Source organism: Natrix helvetica (assembly GCF_964273705.1).
Source record: "Natrix helvetica genome assembly, chromosome: 2".
NCBI classification, from domain to species: domain Eukaryota; kingdom Metazoa; phylum Chordata; class Lepidosauria; order Squamata; family Natricidae; genus Natrix; species Natrix helvetica.
Window position 1 is genome coordinate 239338743 of NC_138552.1, and position 18696 is coordinate 239357438.

The 18696-nt window shown below is 46.3% G+C and overlaps 1 protein-coding gene across 3 annotated transcripts in view; it reads right to left on the minus strand.

Annotated features, from left to right (window-relative positions):
• Positions 1 to 18696, minus strand: part of DNAH14 (dynein axonemal heavy chain 14) — a 231631-nt gene that overhangs the window by 31084 nt on the left and 181851 nt on the right. For all 3 annotated transcript variants that reach the window (XM_081942264.1, XM_081942265.1, XM_081942263.1), the window contains 6 exons: positions 14254 to 14463; positions 6772 to 6881; positions 6224 to 6380; positions 4148 to 4358; positions 1899 to 2001; positions 1126 to 1353 (listed from right to left, as the gene is read on the minus strand). In XM_081942264.1, coding sequence (XP_081798390.1) covers positions 1126 to 1353; positions 1899 to 2001; positions 4148 to 4358; positions 6224 to 6380; positions 6772 to 6881; positions 14254 to 14463 — 1019 coding nt within the window. The remainder of the gene's footprint in view (positions 1 to 1125; positions 1354 to 1898; positions 2002 to 4147; positions 4359 to 6223; positions 6381 to 6771; positions 6882 to 14253; positions 14464 to 18696) is intronic.

Sequence of the window (18696 nt, forward strand, 5' to 3'; positions counted from 1 at the left end):
GAATTTGGAAAATCTAGTTGAAGAGAAGCACAGGAGTTTTGTATACTAGTGGATCATAAGTTGAATATGTCCCAACAATGTAATGCAGAGAAGGCCAATGGAATCTTGAAGAGCAATTAAAGGAATAAAGAATCCAGATCTACATGATCTGCATCTGACTGCACTTTGCTTTGATCAAAACATGCTTTCAGTATTGTGCTTAGTTTTGTATACACCTGTTTAAAGAAGACATTAATAAACTGGAGCAAGTTCAGAGCATGGCTACCAAGATGGACAAAAGTCTGGAATTAAGTCCTGGTTAAAAGACCTAGGTATGTTTTTAGGGGGAGGAGGAGACTAGATATTTGACAGAGAAGATAATTTATGTAGCAAAAATATCTAGAATGTGATTTCCATATCTAAGGCATTGTGGGGATTATTGATAGCCTGGTAATCATTATTACAACTATGTCTTACAATTCTATATAATTTTCCTAATTACAAAGCCAAAAATAATAAAAAATACTGTTTCCAACCTCACAATTCAAAGTTTAAAAACAAAGTATATTAAATAAGGCAAAGAAAAGTACATAAACTAATGGATTAGGGCCGTAATGGCGAACACACGTGCCAGAAGTGTCACGCAGAGCCCTCTCTGCTGGCACGTGCACCATCTCCCCAGGTCAGATCTCTGTGGCTTTTCTTTTGTGATCTTGTTTCTCTGCAAACGACGAAACAGAAGATTACAAAAGAAAAAGATCTTACCTCTTGCTGTGCTGCCAGTGTTGGGATGCCACGCCTCCCACTGGCCAGCTGGTCTTTGGGTCTCTGCTGCGTAGGTGCGCATGTCTGCGCTTGCATGTGTGCATGTCTGTTCATGTTCATGTCTCTGTGTGTGCATGTCCACACATGTCTGTACATGTGTGAGTTTGCACGCACGCACACACACCTTTCAGTTTGGACATGCGCACGAGCGCAGTTTGGGCACTTGATATTTAAAAGGTTAGGGTTCATCACTGGGTTAGGGGAAAAACTGAATATAGTAAAAAAGGAGGAGAGCCAATTGAAAGAAGATCCATAGTGACATAGGTTCAGCAAAATACATTTAAATTTGCAAATATAATTTCATATAACATTTTCTCTTGCCTCTAAATCGGAAGAATTAAAAGCATATGGAATGTTCCAGCCCAAAACTCCATATTTCTTTCTTTCATGAATGACAGCATTGAAGAAACATAGGCTAAACAACAATCTTTTCCATGATGGCCCACAGTTGGTTTTATTAAATATAGTTTCTGTTACTACAGCAGTGTCACCAAATCCAAAAGTTTGAAGTAATGTTCCTTTTAGTCCTTGTGGAGTTTCTATTACTATCTTGAGGAAATAAACAAACAGATTATGAGTAAAAATTCACAGGAAATTTATCAATAAAACAAATAAACACACAAACAACTTTTACTGACATTGTCTATAATAACATAATCTTTTAAATCCAGTCATCTCATACCTCCTTCTTCTTATACGTCAGTGAATTAAGGAGATGTCTGTCTGAGATGCTTTTGAATGCTGTCTCTTCTGGACTTTAAAAATATTTCAACCCCCTTAATCTTGGCAATAATTTCTTCATACGTTTGACAAGACCATTTTATTTGCTCTCTACATCAAATTTGCTAAAATCTATTTATTTTTCTCCATGTGGATGCAATTTTGGGCCACTCAACTTTCTCCTAAAGCAACAGGATTCTGTCAATGTTTGATTATGTACATTATTTGTCTCTACATTTTCATTACAAGTTAATGTATTCACCATTGCTCAACTCATATTAGCGTTTATTTTATTCTTTGTAAAAAACAACAATGCTCTCAATTAGTAATTATATAAACTACTGAATAATATCTCAGATTGTTGGAAATCTTACCTTTAGCCCGCTTCTCAAGATAGATATGGGTAAAGATGTATCTGATGTTGAACTTAACCATAGTCTAAATCCTGGATTTATAGTTGTATCAGGTAGGATAAAGCTATGGAAGTAATCATTTTTATAAAAAATTTACTACTTGAAATGTGATACAACATTATAGTGCCCAATCATCAATTCTATTTTACAAATAATAATAATAGAAATTAGAAGAAATAATGTTAATCCCTTAGGTGCTTTTCAAAAGGCAATTGGGCTCTCATTGTTTTTTCCTTGAAGGCAAAAAACTTTTCATTCAAAAAGCTTCTTCAGTTCTGACTGAATGGTAGGGAATGGAAGGATTTATATTCTTTTCTTTGCAGTCATGTGGTCATTAGCACTCTGATGGTTGGTTGTTGAAGCCAGTTGGGGGTTTATCTGTACGTCCAGGGTCACCTGAATCAGAATGCAAATGTGTGTGGAACCTTCTTGGAACTGCTGAAGTTTCAGGAAGGTTCAATAGCCATTTGCATTCTGATTCAGGTGACCCTGAGGATACAGATAAACACTCAAGTGGCCTCAACAACTGACCTTCAGAGTGCTAGTGACCAGATGATTGCAAAGACAAGAATATGAATCCTTCCATTCCCCACCATTCAGTCAGAACTGAAGAAGCTTTTTGAATGAAAACTTTTTTGCCTTCAAGGAAAAAACAAAGACAGTCCAGTTGCCTTCTGAAAAGCACCTTTGGGACAATCATGACCTGGATGACTGAAACTCTCTATAGACCCGTGATGGTGAACCTATGGCACGCATGCCACAAGTGGCATGTGGAGCCATTTGTCAGGGCATGCGAGGTGCTGCTCTGTCAGCTGGCCAGCGCGCATGCGCGCGCTGGCCAGCTGAGTTCACCTTTTTAAAAGCTATTTTTCGCCTTCCCCAGGCTCCAAAGGCTTTATAGGAGCCTGGGGAGGGCGAAAAGAGCCTCCCCTGCCCCCCCGGAGGCTTCAGGTACCGTCCCTGAAGCCTTCGGAACGCTTAAAACCACCCTCCGAGCAAACCGGAAGTGACTTCCGGGTTGCTCGGAGGGTGGTTTTAAGCGTTCCGAAAGCTTCAGGGACCGTCCGAGGCTTCCCTGATGCCTTCGGAGCGCTTAAAATGACCCTCCGAGCAACCCGGAAGTCACTTCCGGTTTGCTTGGAGGGTGGTTTTAAGCGCTCCGAAGGCTTCAGGGACCGTCCGAGGCTTCCCTGATGCCTTCGGAGCGCTTAAAACGACCCTCCGAGCAACCCGGAAGTCACTTCCGGTTTGCTCGGAGGGTCGTTTTAAGAGCTCCGAAGGCTTCAGGGACCGTCCGAGACTTCCCTGATGCCTTCGGAGTGCTTAAAACGACCCTCCGAGCAACCCGGAAGTCACTTCCGGTTTGCTCCGAGGGTGGTTTTTAAGCACTCCGAAGGCTTCAGGGAAGCCTCTGGACAGTCCCTGAAGCCTCCGGAGGGCCTTTGGGGGGTCGGGGGAGGCTCTTTTCGCCCTCCCCAGGCTCCTATAAAGCCCCTGGAGCCTGTGGAGGGCAAAAAAAACATGGGGGGTGGTCGCGCGTTTTGCGCGCATGCGCACTGGGATGGTCGCGCATTGCATTATGGGTGCGGCACGCCCGCACTCGACCCCCCCTGTGCTCCCCCCCACTTGTGGCATGCGAGCCAAAAAAGGTTCGCCATCACTGCTATAGACAAATAATGCTAATGTTAATACTGTCTACTATAGGCATAGATGTTTAATTATCTCTTTATAGTTTATTATTTAAGGATATAAAGAGATTTTGCCAGAGATCCTGCTGGGTTCAGATGTGGGCTTTTTCTGCTAATGTATCCATAGCAGGATAGAAGATAGCAGCAGGAAACGGAATTACCTATAACATACAATGTAAGGACTGTTACATTGTAATTGTAATTGTAATTGTGATTACATTGGATAGACAGATGAGTGGCAAACTGTTTCCATGAGCACTAATCAAACAAGACAACAAAAATCTAACCTTACAAGGACAGGCTCAATCACAGTTTCAACTGGGAAGCCACATTCCCATCAAGACTAGTAGCCACTCAGCATATTCCACTCTTTCACACAAGCTAAGCTACTTAGTCTGATAATGAAAGATCTCTAGGAAAACAACCAAGCTCAGAGACTGCCAAGAACTAAAATTAGCCTAATTTGGTTCCTCACCATCTGAGAATAAATCACGTATAGAAATAAATTTTAAAAGTGCTTACGAATCAACAATTTTGCACAATCTTGGCATAAATGAAGTTGCGAGGTGGCAATTCTGAAGGAATACCCACTGTTCACCCAGTATTTGTGCTTTATATATCAATTCCTCTGCTTTGCTTCCTTGGCCACGTCCCAGAGATAGCATTTGCAGATTTTGTGTACTTGTTTTTATTTCTTGGGCAAAGCGCAAGACAATTGTCGTAATGTCTATCCCTATGCAACATACAAAAGAATATATTTTATTATTTCATGTGAAAATACATTTACGTAGAACAATGTTACTGTGACATATTATATCAGTGAATGTGTGTGTGTGTGTGTATGTATGTGTGTGTGTGTATACCCACACACGCACATAAACACACACACACACACACACACACACACACACACACACATACATATATATATATATATATATATATCACAAAATGTGATTCTGGTGGCATTAAAGCCCAGTAACAATTTTCAAATACTGAAACATGAATAAAAATGAAAATATAGATAAACCAAGATTGTAGGAGATAGCAATTACCTAACATTCTACAACCACATTGCAAGCTCCCCATGAGATCCCTATGATCACAGAAAAAAACCCCATGTTTTGGGTGTTTGGGAAGGCTAACAGAAATGGGACTAGCCTAAACTAAGGTGACTGAGACACGGTGGCTCAGTGGCTAAGACACTGAACTTGTCGTTCAGAAAGGTCGACAATTCAGCGGGTTGATTCCCTAGTGCCGCGTAACGGAGTGAGCTCCTGTAACTTGTCCCAGCTTCTGCCAACCTAACAGTTTGAAAGCACGTAAAAAATGCAAGTAGAAAAATAGGGACCACCTTGGTGGGGAAGTAACAGCGTTCGGTGCACCTTCAGTGTTTAGTCATGTTGGCCACATGACCACGGAGATGACTTTGGACAGTGCTGGCTCTTCGGCTTTGAAATTAAGATGAGCACCACCCCATAGAGTTGAGAACGACTTGCATATATGTGCAAGGGGAACCTTTACCTTTAACCTAAGGTGAAATGATGTTCCAGAAAATGGGAGCCACAGCAGAAAAGGCTTGTTTTCTGGATCCCACCAGATAAAATTCTGTAGCAGATAGGACCCAGAATGTACAGTTCCTAATGGACCTGATTGGACAGGTAAATGTAATCCAGTAAAAAGGCAGTTGTTATAATAATCTGGGAATAGAGTAGTCAGTCAGTGCAATATGGCTAAGAACACTGCCTGATTATTTGGCTGCATTGACTTGAAAACCTTTGTCCTTTCTGTAATGTTAGATGAATATAAAAAGTTGGCACCAAGTGAATCTAAGGAAGACGTAATGGAGGTATTCTCAGAGGAAACTTAAAGAGATTGTTAATCAGTAGTTGGAATGTAAATGGCACAATTAGGAAAGAAAAATCTTCCCCCCCCAAAAGGGAAAGTTAAATAGCAAAAATGGGAATATTGGGGAAAGTTGGAGGGAAAAATTGGGAAGAGGTATCAAAACAATAGAATTAAAAAGGAGAAAAAGAATCTGAAAGAAAAAAAATAAAAATTTCAAGATCAAGAAAAAGCCAAGTAAATGGATGAAGAGAAAAGACCATAAGAGAAATGAACAATGGAGACCTGACAAATTGTCTAGAAACTATAAAGGCACTTCAAATTTATGTTGAAAATGTGAAAAAAATGAAGGGGCATTTAATGTTTGGTGGATTCAGTGGAAAATTCTGGATTCAAACACACATATTGATTTGGAGAAATAAAGTTTAATATACAATTGAGACCTAACCTAATCTCTGGAGGGATGATATTATACAAAGGTGGGCATTATGGAGGGATGGCTCTCCTACTGGGCCCCACCAGCAGATATTCATTGGCCAATGGTACCCACAGTATTCCTCTCCTGCTGGATTGGATAAGATGACTGGAAGCAATCAGAATGTGCTGATCTTGTTTCTTAATAAGTAGTCTTAGATAGATGATAAATGTATTATTTGCATATATACAGTAAATATAAAGAATAATTTACAAACGAATACATATATACACATGTGCTGTACACAGAGGAACACATACACTCTATAAAATGCTCACCATGAGAATGGAGGAGAATTAGTGGAGTTGTAGAATCAGATTCTTCATACATTCCTTTTAAATTAATTCCTCCAGTCTGAAAATACCTAGTTCCTAATTTCTCAGTTACAAATATTTGTACTGCTCGGTTTAACATTTCTGAACGAAGAACTTTTATCTAGAAAAAATAAAAGTGACAATGATAACATCTTGTTTTACAAAAAGTGTTGTGATGTTTAGTTCTGGGTGTTGCTTAGCGGAGGAACACAAATACATAAGTTTTGCCCCTCCTTTAGCCCTCTTTCCAATCATGAAAACAACTAGCAAAAACTCTGAAAAGTTCATCCTTTCCCACACTTGAGATGTCAAAATCATGCCCTCTCAGTCCTCAGAAATAGGAGGTGACAGTCTAATCTCAAGCAAAAATGTTTGGCCCTCCCAATACAATACAGTTTCTGAATTTTGTATGCCAATATCATTAACTGTCAGATATCTTTCAAATCAGCTAGAAACATGCTTCTTCTAAATGCCAAAAAATAGTTTAAACCAGTAATATTTTCATTACTTGCCAATATAAGTCTTTCAAATGGAGAAAGCTTCTCCCAAGGAAAAATTACAAGTATACTCTCCTCCTCTTCCTCCTCCTCACTTTCTCTTGCTAGCTGTGATTCTGAATCTGCTAACACATTAAAGTAATTATTAAATAATTACTGAAATATTGAAATGTTTAACAATTACACTGTATAAACATTGTAACAAATTGGTACTTTTTCAGTATTACAAACTTTGTTTAATGTAATTAAAATTTCCAAGCATATTGCCTTGATCAAACAAGATGTCCTTTACTAAAATTCTTGTCATGACACTTAAATGGGCAAAATCATACTTCATAGAAAATATTTTTTGATCAAGGTACCTCAAATGGGCTAACTTACAGAACATATCAAAAATATGGAACCCGTGATTCCTAAGGGAATTAAATTTGGGGAAGTTCTGACTGCTTTATTACTAGTGGCTAGTGTTGTCTATTGGGCTGCTGCACATGATCTTTATTTTGGCAGTTTCCCAGTCAGTCTCATAATCCCTTGCTCACCCACCTAGAACTAGCCATTTACCTGCCTGCTGGGAAGGGAGAGGACAGAACAAAATGTGGAAGGAAGGAAGGAAAGAAGGAAGGAAGGAAGAAAGGAAGGAGGGAAGGAAGTCAGTCAGTCAGTCATTTGCTTCCACTATCTATTTGCCCATCATAGTCATTCCATTTTTTATTTAGGTAAGGAAATATCTCTGAAATGATCCAATGAAGCATGGGTTGCCTAGTTATTTCTAAAGGTTATGCACAAGAAAGCAGATAATAAATTATTATGCAATCCAGGAAGTTCTACGATAGAGAAGTGAGCAGTGTTTTAAAAGGCCATATGAGGAAGAAAAAGAGCACAATATGTGCAAAAATATATCAGGTAAAAGCATATAATGTGGAATATTTATTATAGATGTTTATAAGTTCTGTAATTATCTCATTTTAGTATGACTTCCTGCAAGACAAACCAAACAATTGTTGAATAAATGTTTACATTTAACCATTAGTCTCTTATTCATTGGTCAGCAAATCATTGTTTCACATTAATAGGCAAATTCTATGGCGAATGTGATTTATTTTATGTGGGAAAGTATACTGACCTGTAGCAATTCAACTGATCATTTGCCTTCAAAGGATCAGACAATATGACTAACATTGACTAAAGTTGTAGTGACTTCACGTTCTTCACTCTCCTTGATTTTAGTAATCTAAATATAGGCACACACAGGCTTAATGGTAACAACAGCTCTTTATTAAGTACAACAGGTGAGAACGATCCAATGAAGGTTGAGTCTGACAGCAGCCCTTTTATAAGGAGCTTTCAGACCCATCAACCAATAGGATTAAACTATCAACCAATAGGATTAAACTATTAAACTATTCCCAGCGGGAACAGAGGACCTTGGTGGAAACAACTATAGTTAGAACAAGTATCTAACACCCCTCTCCTCTTGGATGGAATAATCCTACTTGTTACATAGTCATGCAGGTAGGTGGGCTTTTGGGTAGCTCTGCCAGACCTGAGCAGTTCAGTAGGAGGGGTTTCCTTGGACAGGTCGGACCAGTGACGTGCGGTGAGGTTTATGGCTGGTGAGGCTGGTGATGTCATCAGGAAGGCGGGGAATGGGATCACGTGTGCTGGAGGCTGAGCAGCTGCTTTTCAGTGCTTTTCTGAGCCTCTGGCATTTAGGACACCCAGCTATCTACCTAAACGCCAGACGCACAGAAAAGCACTGAAAAGCACTTCGCCTACAAGCCACTTCGTCTTGATGATGTCGCCACAGCGGCTGGGCGCGGCCGGACCTCCGAGGCGGTCCGGGCGGACGAAAGAGCGAGCGAGCGATGGAGGATCAGGCAGCCTGATCCTCGTTCGCTCGCCCGCCGGACTGCCTCGGTGCCACTCTGGCTACCTCCGTCCGTCCCGGGAGCTGCGGCGACATCATCAAGACGAAGTCCAGCAGAGGCAGAAATGTTGTTGGCGCTCCCAGACTTCGTCTTGATGACGAAGCCACGAAAGCGACTGGGGAACGACGAGAACCTTCCTGCCTCTGCTGGACTTCGCGTGCTCTTCGCGACTGCAATATATGTCCAGAAGCGGCTTTTGTGGCTAATGGGGTTTGGGCTTCCAGCCCAACAGCCCCTGCCACTTCTGGACATCTATTGCAGTCGCGAGGAGTGCGCAAAGTACAGCGGAGGCAGGAAGGTTATTGGCGCTTCCGAGAACCCTCCTGCCTCCGCCAGTTGCCCAGCTGGCACCACCCTGCGCGTGCACCTCCTCCTCCTCCCTCCTCTTCCTCTTCACTCCCCAAAAGCTCTTCTCCTTACCGGAACTTAGCGGGAACCATGTAAAAGGGATGGGAGGAAATATATATTATAATTTATTATTATATATTATATATTATTTCATGATGAGAGGTGAGGCTCTGCCTCCCCTGCCTGCACATCCCTGGGTCGGACAGACCTGTTTGCTCTGCAGCTCCGCTTGGTGGAAGCTCCTGGAACCTTTCACAGTCCGCAGCTGGAGCTTCTGGAGCAGGTTCACTCGGAGCTCGCTGAGGGCCTGCAACATAACCAGATAAGTTCCCCGGTAACCTCGGGCTTGAGCTGGCCGTGGAAGAGTGAGTGTTTGCTCCGTTTGGGTAGGGCTTTGGCTAACTCGTGCAGGAGTTACCTCTGGTTGTCTAAGAGTGGAGTTGGAGAGGAGGCCACGGAGTTGGTCAATGTGCCTTCTCCAATTCCTACTGTCATCGCGCTCTAAGAGGTAAGAGCAAGGGCCGGTGATGCCTATCACTGTGGCAGGAATCCACAGAGTTCCCCCGGCATAGTTGTGGGCGTATACCAAATCCCCTAAGCTAAATGTCTGAATCTTGCTTGTGGAGTCTGGGGGCTATGAGGCAGAATAATTGGGGTGTAGCCGGTCTAAGTGGGACCTTAGCCGGCGACCCATGAGAAGCTCGGAGGGGCTTCTCTCTGTAGTGGCACTCGGGGTGATGTGCTGAATTAGCAAATAGTGGCCAACCCGTGTTTGCCAATCTCCTGGGCCCATCCTAGAGAGGGTCTCTTTTGCAGATCTCACCAGTCTCTCCGCCTGACCATTGGAGGCTGGATGGAATGGCGCGACCAGGACATGCCTGATCCCCTGAGCTGCTAGGAAGGTCTCAAATTGCATGGCCGTGATTTCGGGCCCGTTGTCAAAGACCAAGACATCAGGCAGGCCATGCATGGAGAAAAGTCTCTGTAGCACCTTGATGACCACTTCTGCCGTAGTGGAGGTCATCAGGACTACCTCTAGCCATTTCGAGTAGGCATCCACAATTATGAGGAATGTCTGGCCATGAACTGGGCCAGCAAAGTCAATGTGCACCCTAGACCACGGTGCTTGAGGTCGCTCCCATTCCTTAGCGAGCACCTCTGGGGGAGCTGGTCTGGACTCCTGGCACGGTGTGTAGGTAGCCACCCATTCTTCGATCTCCCTGTCCATGTTAGGCCACCACATGTAACTCCTAGCCAAAGACTTCATCCTGACAATTCCAAGATGCCCTACATGTAAAGCCTCTAATACTGCAATGCGCAGTTTGGGTGGAACAACGACCCGGTCCCCCCACAGTAAACAGCCATTTACAACCGATAACTCATCGCGTTTGGCAAAATACATTTTGAAATCAGCCCCAACCGGACCCTTGGGCCACCCCCTCCACACCCAGTTCAAAATTTGTTTGATGGTGGAATCCTTTGCAGAGTGATGGGCAATGTCACTGGATGAGACAGGCCCAGTCTCAAGGCAGTCAATGAGGAAGACTGGCGTCTCGGGGGTAGGGTCAGCGAGAAGTTCAGGCAGCGGGCAGCAGCTTAGAGCGTCAGCGTGCCCCAAAGTGGAGCCTGGTCGAAGGATGAGGCGATAGGAGTACGCAGCTAGGAAGATGGTCCATCTGGTCATACAAGGCGATAATGACACTGGGGTAGGTCAGTCCCCAGCCAGTAAGCCCAACAACAGCTTGTGGTCCGTAATCAGTTCGAAGTCCCGGGCATATAGATACTCATGGAACCTCTTTACTCCACCCACTGCAGCGAAAGCCTCACGGTCCAGCTGCCTGTAGTTTCACTCTGCAGCAGACAAGGTCCTGGAGTAAAAGGCAATAGGGGTCTTGGTTCCATTGGGCATGTGGTGGCTGAAGACGGTGCCGATGCTGAACGGGGAAGCTTTGTGAGTCAGCACCAACAGCAGGGTCTGGCTGTATTGTACCAGAAAGGAGTCTGCCAACAGGAGTCGTTTTACTGCGGCAAATGTGGCAGCCTCGGCTCTGCCCCAGGACCACTTTGCGTTCTTAGCCAGGAGACGGTGTAAGGGCTCAGCAATAGCAGCTTTTTGTTTAAGAAAGATGCTGTAGAAATTAAGGAGCCCGAGGAACACCTGCAGCTCGGTTTGATTGCAAGGTGTGGGGGCGTCCTGAATTGCTTGAATTTTTTGTGTGGTTGGGTGAATCCCAGAGCCATCGATTAGGTACCCTAAGAATTCAACCCTTGGCACGTTAATTTGGCATTTCTCTTTTTTGAGACGGAGGCCTTTGTCTCTAATTCAAGCCAAAACTGTTAGTACACGTTTGAAAAGTTGTGCCTCATTTACAGCTGATACCAAAGTGTCGTTGAAATAGGGGACAACTCCTGGAATCCCCTGCAAAAGCCGTTCCACGACGCTTTGGAACAGTCCAGGGGCGATACTAACGCCAAATTGCAGGTGGTGACATTTGAAAGCACCCGTGCGTCACATTGGTTTGGGCCTCCGCCGTAGCGCCATCTACAGGCAATTGTTGGTATGCCTGCACCATGTCCAATTTTGTGAAAAATTTTCCGAGGCCTAATGAATGAAGTAGGTGCTGTACAATGGGTACAGGGTAAGCGCTTTGTTGTAGCGCTTTATTTATTGTGCACTTGTAATCCGCGCAGATGCGAACAGACCCGTCAGATTTGACAGGTGTCACTATAGGGGTCTCCCAGCGTGCGTTTTTGACCGGCTCTAGGATTCTCTGGCCTATGAGTTTGTCAATTTCCCTGTCAATTTTGGGGCGGAGAGCAAAAGGTACTCTCCTGGGTTTTAGCCTTATTGGGGCTATGTTGGGGTCCCAACTAAAGGAAATTGGAGTCCCCACATACTTACCCAAACAGTTGCCAAAGACATCCTCGAACTCCTTAAAGATGACTTCAGCACCATCGTCTTTCAAGGCATTGATACCAGTCACTTCTAGGCCCAGGGCTTGGAATAATCTACTCCTAGGAGGTTCTGCAGGTTGCCGCTGACTACTGTCATTGGGAGTTTCCCGCTGAACTGCTTGAACTTCACCTGGAAGGTGCCTTGGCCCATGATGGGGACCCAGTTTCCCTGGTAATTGCGTAGGCGGATGTCAGGGGGGCATAGATGCTGCTTCTTTAGGCTAGGGATAGCCTGCTTTAGGGTAGACCACGGCATGATGGTCAGTGATGACCTGGTGTCAATCTCCATCTCGTATGGAGAGTCCTTGATGAGGACTGTGACCTTCAGCTTTTTTGGCCGCCTGGTGCGGACTTGGCCGATTGATGTATGGTAGGTGACTCTATTGTCTCCCTCTGAGTGCCGTGGTGGCTTCTGCCAGGCCCCTTGGTTGGGCCTCTGTTGGCGGTTTGGTGCGCTTCTAGTTCTGCCAGGTAGTGGCAGGGAATTTGCTCTGGCACACCTTGGTGATGTGCCTCTTTCACTCGCAGTGCTGGCAGGTTGCATTGCGGAAACGGCAATCCAATCTGGCATGGTCTCCTCTGCAGCTAGTGCAAGGCGGGAGACGCAGCTTGAATTTGTGCGCCGGCTGGGTGCGGCTACTATGCATGCGGCAGCTATCATCTTCCTCGCCTTCTGAGCTCTCAGGCTTTGCAGCCTCGTGGTGTACGCGGTGTACGCGTATACTTTTTTGTGCGTCTTGTGGAGCACTTTGGCGCTGCAGAGTTTCAGTAGATTTGATGGCTGATTCGGACGCCCTGGCTTCGTCCAAAGTGATCTGCAGAGTGACGCTAGATTTAGCGAGTAACATCCTCTGTAGGTTAATGTCCCGCACGCCGCAAATTATGCATCCAGAATCAGCTCGTCCAGGTCTCGGAATTTGCAGTACGCTGCGGCCTTGCGGAGCACCGCAACGTACTCGTTAATCGACTCGCCCTCTTTCTGTTTCCCGATGTTAAACTCATGCCGGCGAACATGCTTTGATGGCTTGGGGACATAGTGGGTCCTCAGCGTCTGCTGGAGCATGGACCAGGCAACTGATTGTAGCAGTATCAGCTCAGAGAGGTCTTTCGCCATCTCGAACACTTCCCGGCCACAGTATCCGAGGAACATGTTCTTCTTGCGGCCTTCAGAAAGGCCCATGAGGTAGTTTGCCTCGAGGAAGCAGTCAAATCATAGCATATATGAGTCCCAGTGCTCGGTGACTGGGTCATACGGAGTCGGTGGGGCATGCATGGCCATTTTGTGTTCTGAGGGTGTTTTGAGTTTGTTGCTCAAAAATGGCTGCTCGAAGCCGCGCTGAGCTCCGGGCTGGATGTACTTGCTGGATTGCTACGCTCTTTTTGGTTCGCCTAGTTGTCTTCCAATCCCACTTTCGTCACCAGTGTTAGATTGGGTAATGGATAGGCACACACAGGCTTAATGGTAACAACAGCTCTTTATTAAGTACAACAAGTGAGAACAATCCAACGAAGGTTGAGTCTGACAGCAGCCCTTTTATAGGGAGATGTCAGACCCTTCGACCAATAGGATTAAACCTCTGTTCCCGCTGGAACAGAGGACCTTGGTGGAAACCACTATAGTCAGAACAAGTATCTAACCATTTTATTGTGAATTGTATTTCTATACCATTGTATTTAGGGACATGCTTACTTTACAAAAAACAAAAACATTATTTAAATGTAATTATTTATTTAAAATATACATGATGTCCATGGTTCATTAAAGAGGGAGTTGAAATGCTAATTTGAATATAAGAGTTAGGGGAAAGGATGGTACACTGCTTATATAGATTATTTGGAGAAGAAGCATTTGAATATTTATATCTTGAAAAAATGCACTATAAAATATTGAGTTTCATTTGTATGGAATTACTATGGGCTGCATATAGAACAAGTTATTAGTTTACTCTTAGGACATCAACACTCTATACTTGGTTAATGCCATATGGAAGGCATGTTAGTATCTATATTACAGTTATATAAAGTACATAAAATGCACAAGGCATACAACTTGCTGACTTTTGCACAGCTATACATTTCCCATCTACATTTAGTTACGTGATTTAATTAATTTATTTCTAACATCCACTTAGAAAAAAACAATTAGCATAAATCCTCTTCCAAGTGGTTTTGGAAGAGGTAGAGGTAAAGGATGTACAGATATTTCAAACTTGCATTTTCTTGAGATTGTTGAAGCCCAGGAAAATTATTATATTTTAGCAGTTACCTTGCTTTGGTGATAATGGTCTATAACATGTACTAATCAAATCATACACATTCTCACTATCCAGAAAATCGTTCCACTGTTGAGGATATGTTGACAGAGAACTGCACAATAGGCTGAATGCTGGTATTTGAGTACTCATGTACTGACATTCTTTCCACATCATTTCACTTATCCAGTAGAATGGAGCAGTTTTGTTAAATACACACGAGGCTAATAAAATAACATGAAACATTTAATTAGGACAGATATAAGTATTCTGCTTTTCATTCAATCCCTGACTTATAACCGAATTATTAATTTTGGCTGCAATATGTCCATGTTGTTGTGATCATCCTGACTAGTGGATTGAAAAACCAATCTGAGAGGCAGTCAATAAAGCTGTATCCTGTGGTAGCACCTAAACTTGGTTTAATCACCAGGAGGACACAATCAGTTTGCTGTGAGTCAATATCTCTTTCGTATTTTAACTGATAGCTTGGATAATGCCCACTAAATTTAACCAAAGGCTAACACAACCCTCCTCTAGCACATCAATTATAATTGAACAAAGAGGAATTTTGTTGTGCATAGACATGCATTTGATTGCTTTGTTAAAATAACTCATAAAGGCATCTACATTTATAGTGATATAAAGTTTTTTTAAAATTTCTTCAATAATATATATTGTTTTAATATGTGCAACTTTTCTTTTTAAAGATATATTATGCTTATATGGTACGGAAAAGGGGAGGAGCTTCCGGGGGAAATGGCGGACCTTCCCAGAGCTCCGTAAACGATGGGGCGCTCTGGCGGGGATAGCAGGCATTATTGGCCCCCGTTGGTCATCCTGGGGGCCTAGAATTATGTAGTGGCAACCCTGGTTTGTTTGATGTACAGCTGGGATCCGGATGGACCCGCTAACCAGGAGAACGGGAGACGGAGGACAGCTTAGGGACAGGAACACAGAGGCCGAGCTGCGGCAGCTACGGCAGCTGCGGCAGCAAAATGAATAAAAGAACTGACAGAGCAGAAAGGAGACGTTTTGGACGTTTTGGGCGGCTGCCAGGCGGCGGAACAGCGCGACAGCTAAGGAGCGAGCCAGAAAGAGAGAACAACGTACAGGGAGACCTCATCTTACCGGCGATGGCGACGGAGCGGCTGAGACGGCGCTGGAATATCGGGCGCCATATTTCTTTCCAACTGCCAGGTGGAGAGGCCATTGGGGGCTGGAGGTCGGGAAAGAAGCTGCAGGGATCGAAGAGGGAAGCCGGGGGGGGTCGCCGGAGGCTCGGGGCGACCCCTGAAGAGCAATAGGTCGAGCAGCCGGCCTTGGCACCTCGTCTACCCCCCCCCCGCTGAGGTGCGATTCCTTCATACTCCAAGAACTGCTTTCGGGCCTCTGGGCCTAAAGAACTGCCTAAAGAACTGCCCTAGGCCTCTGGGCCTAAAGAACTGCCTAAAGAACTGCCCTGGGCCTCACTGGTGGAACGTAGATTATTGTGGACTGTGAGGTCTGTCCCCTCCCATCTTATTATTTGCCTTTTAAATATCTCTCTACTTCATTCTTTGTTAATCTTACATCCTAGACCTGCTACAAAGAGAGACCCTGCCATAGCCATAATCATAGATTGGTCATCATCCCAACTTATTCAAGGTCTGACATCCTTCGACTGCGAGGTTCCCCCCTCTCGCAGGCGTGCCCCCCTGCCCTGATGAAGGCCCACCTCAATGAGGGGTTTATTAACCCAGAGAGGTGGAGGAAGCGGGGGATTAGGGGTTTTTTAGTAAAATGTTTTGTAAAGCTTTTAAGGGGTTCCAGGGAGCGGGGAGGGTTGGTTTGGCCCTGGGGTATGGATACAACCAGGCCAACATGTAGGGTCAAGACGGAAGGGAGGGTCAAGACGGAAGGTAGCGAAGCGGAGCGGGTGGGAGGAAATAACATCCCTATAAGGGGAATTCCAATCACGACGGTCGTAGGGAGGGGCAGGCGCGAGGACACCAGAAGAACGTATAGTCGGTTGGCAGACCGGGGCCACTGGATACGCCCGGTCGCTTGCACCAACCCCCGCAGACTAGGTGGACAGGATCAGCAGAGCCTGGGCCTTAGGCTGATGTTATGTAACGCGAGGTCCGTGGTTAACAAGGCCCCCCTCATCAGTGACTTGATCACAGAGGGGGAGCCGGACCTCGCAGGAATAGCGGAAACCTGGTTGGGCCCGGAGGGGGGGTTGCCCCTCAGGGAAATGTGCCCTCCAGGTTACCGTGTATTCCACCAGCCACGGGCCCAAGGTAGGGGTGGGGGGGTAGCAATTATCATCCGGGACGATCTGGCACCGAGAGAATTCACTGTGTCGCAGACATCTGGTTGTGAGTCTCTGGGCGTAAAGTGGGGTCCAGGGAGTCAGTTGGGCCTGTTGATAGTATACCTGGCTCCCCGCCATACATCAACGGCCCTGCCCGAGCTCCTCGAGCGGATCGCGGAGATGGCGGTTGAGACCCCCAAACTACTAGTGATGGGGGATTTCAACCTGCCGTCAACGGGAAAGGCATCCGAGGTAGCCCGGGAATTCATGGCTTCCATGACAGCCATGGGTCTGACTCAAGTAATTCAGGACCCCACTCACGAGCGAGGCCACATTCTGGATCTTGTGTTTGTCTCCGACCAATGGACGAGTGATCTGGGAAGAGGGCATTTAGTCATCACGCCCCTGTCATGGTCAGATCACTCACTTCTCCAGCTTGACTTCCCTGGCGCTACTCCCCACCGCGGGGAGGCGGAACCAGATTATCCCAGATGGTTCCGCCCCAAGCGCCTGATGGAACCGGATAGGTTCCAGGCTGAGCTTGGGCCATTTCCTGCTGACCTGTCCCGCTCCCGGGCTGAGGACCTGGTAGCCGCATGGAATAGTGCGGCTGCCGGTGCCTTGGACCAGGTGGCGCCTTTGCGGCCTCTCCGACGGCCACGATCGACCCGGGCCCCCTGGTTTAACGGGGAGCTAAGGGCGATGAAACGCCTTAGGAGACGCCTGGAGAGTAAGTGGAGATCCTCCCGCTCCGAAGCTGACCGAACACAGGTAAGAGCCTACATAAGGACCTACCTTGTGGCAATAAGAGTGGCCAAATGTCAGTATTGTGCCACTCTTATAGCGTCCGCAGAGAACCGCCCTGCTGCCCTGTTTCGGGTGACCCGCTCCCTTCTGTCACAGGAGCAGCGGGACCCCCCATTGCAGGGCAGGGCAGAGGAATTTGGAGAGTTCCTGCAGGATAAAATCGATCATATCCGGAGAGGTTGGACCCACTCCAGTGCTCCAGTGGGGACATCTGAGACTAGTCTTGAGAGACCATGCTGGGAGGAGTTTGACCCTGTTGTCATCAAAGATTTGGACAGGTTGCGCGGGTGACTGCGGGCCACCACATGTTTACTGGACCCGTGTCCCTCCTGGTTGGTGCTGGCCTCCTGGGAGGGCTCACGAGGCTGGCTACTGGGGCTGGTGAACGCTTCGTTGGGGGAGGGCCGGATGCCGGCCGCCCTGAAAGAGGCGGTGGTCAGGCCCCTGCTCAAGAAGCCTTCTCTGGACCCAAAGGAACTAGCAAATTATCGTCCTGTCTCCAACCTTCCTTTTTTAGCAAAGGTTGTTGAGAGTGTGGTGGCTCAGCAGTTTCCGCGTCACCTGGAGGAAGATGATTATCTAGACCCGCGCCAGTCCGGCTTCCGACTCGGTCACAGCACGGAGACGGCCTTGGTCGCGTTGGTGGATGATCTCTGGAGGGCAAAGGATGAGGGTTGTTCCTCCATCCTTGTTCTATTAGATCTCTCGGCGGCCTTCGATACCATCGACCATGGTATCCTATTGCGCCGGCTGGAGGGGTTGGGGATTGGAGGCACCGTGCTACGGTGGTTCCACTCCTACCTCTCTGGCCGGACGCAATGTGTGTTGACGGGGGAGCAGAGGTCGACCGCAAGGCCTCTCATTTGTGGGGTCCCACAGGGGTCGATTCTCTCGCCTCTCTTGTTCAACATATATATGAAGCCGCTGGGCGAGATCATCCGTGGTTTTGGGGTGAGTTACCATCTGTACGCTGATGATACTCAGTTGTACATTTCCACCCCAAACCACCCCAACGAGGCTGTCGAAGTGATGACCCGATGTCTGGAAGCCGTACGGGTCTGGATGGATGACAGCAGGCTCAGGCTCAACCCCTCCAAGACAGAGTGGCTGTGGTTCCCGGCTTCCCGATTCAATCAGCATATTCCATCGCTGACCATCGGGGATGAGCAATTAGCCCCGGTGGAAGGGGCGCGCAACTTGGGCGTCCTCCTTGACGATTGGCTGACCTTAGAAGATCACGTGGCGACCGTGGCAAGGGGGGCGTTCCTCCAGGTTCGCCTCGTGCGCCAGTTGCGGCCCCTTTTGGACCGGGAGGCCTTGCGCACAGTCACTCACGCGCTGGTGACGTCCCGCC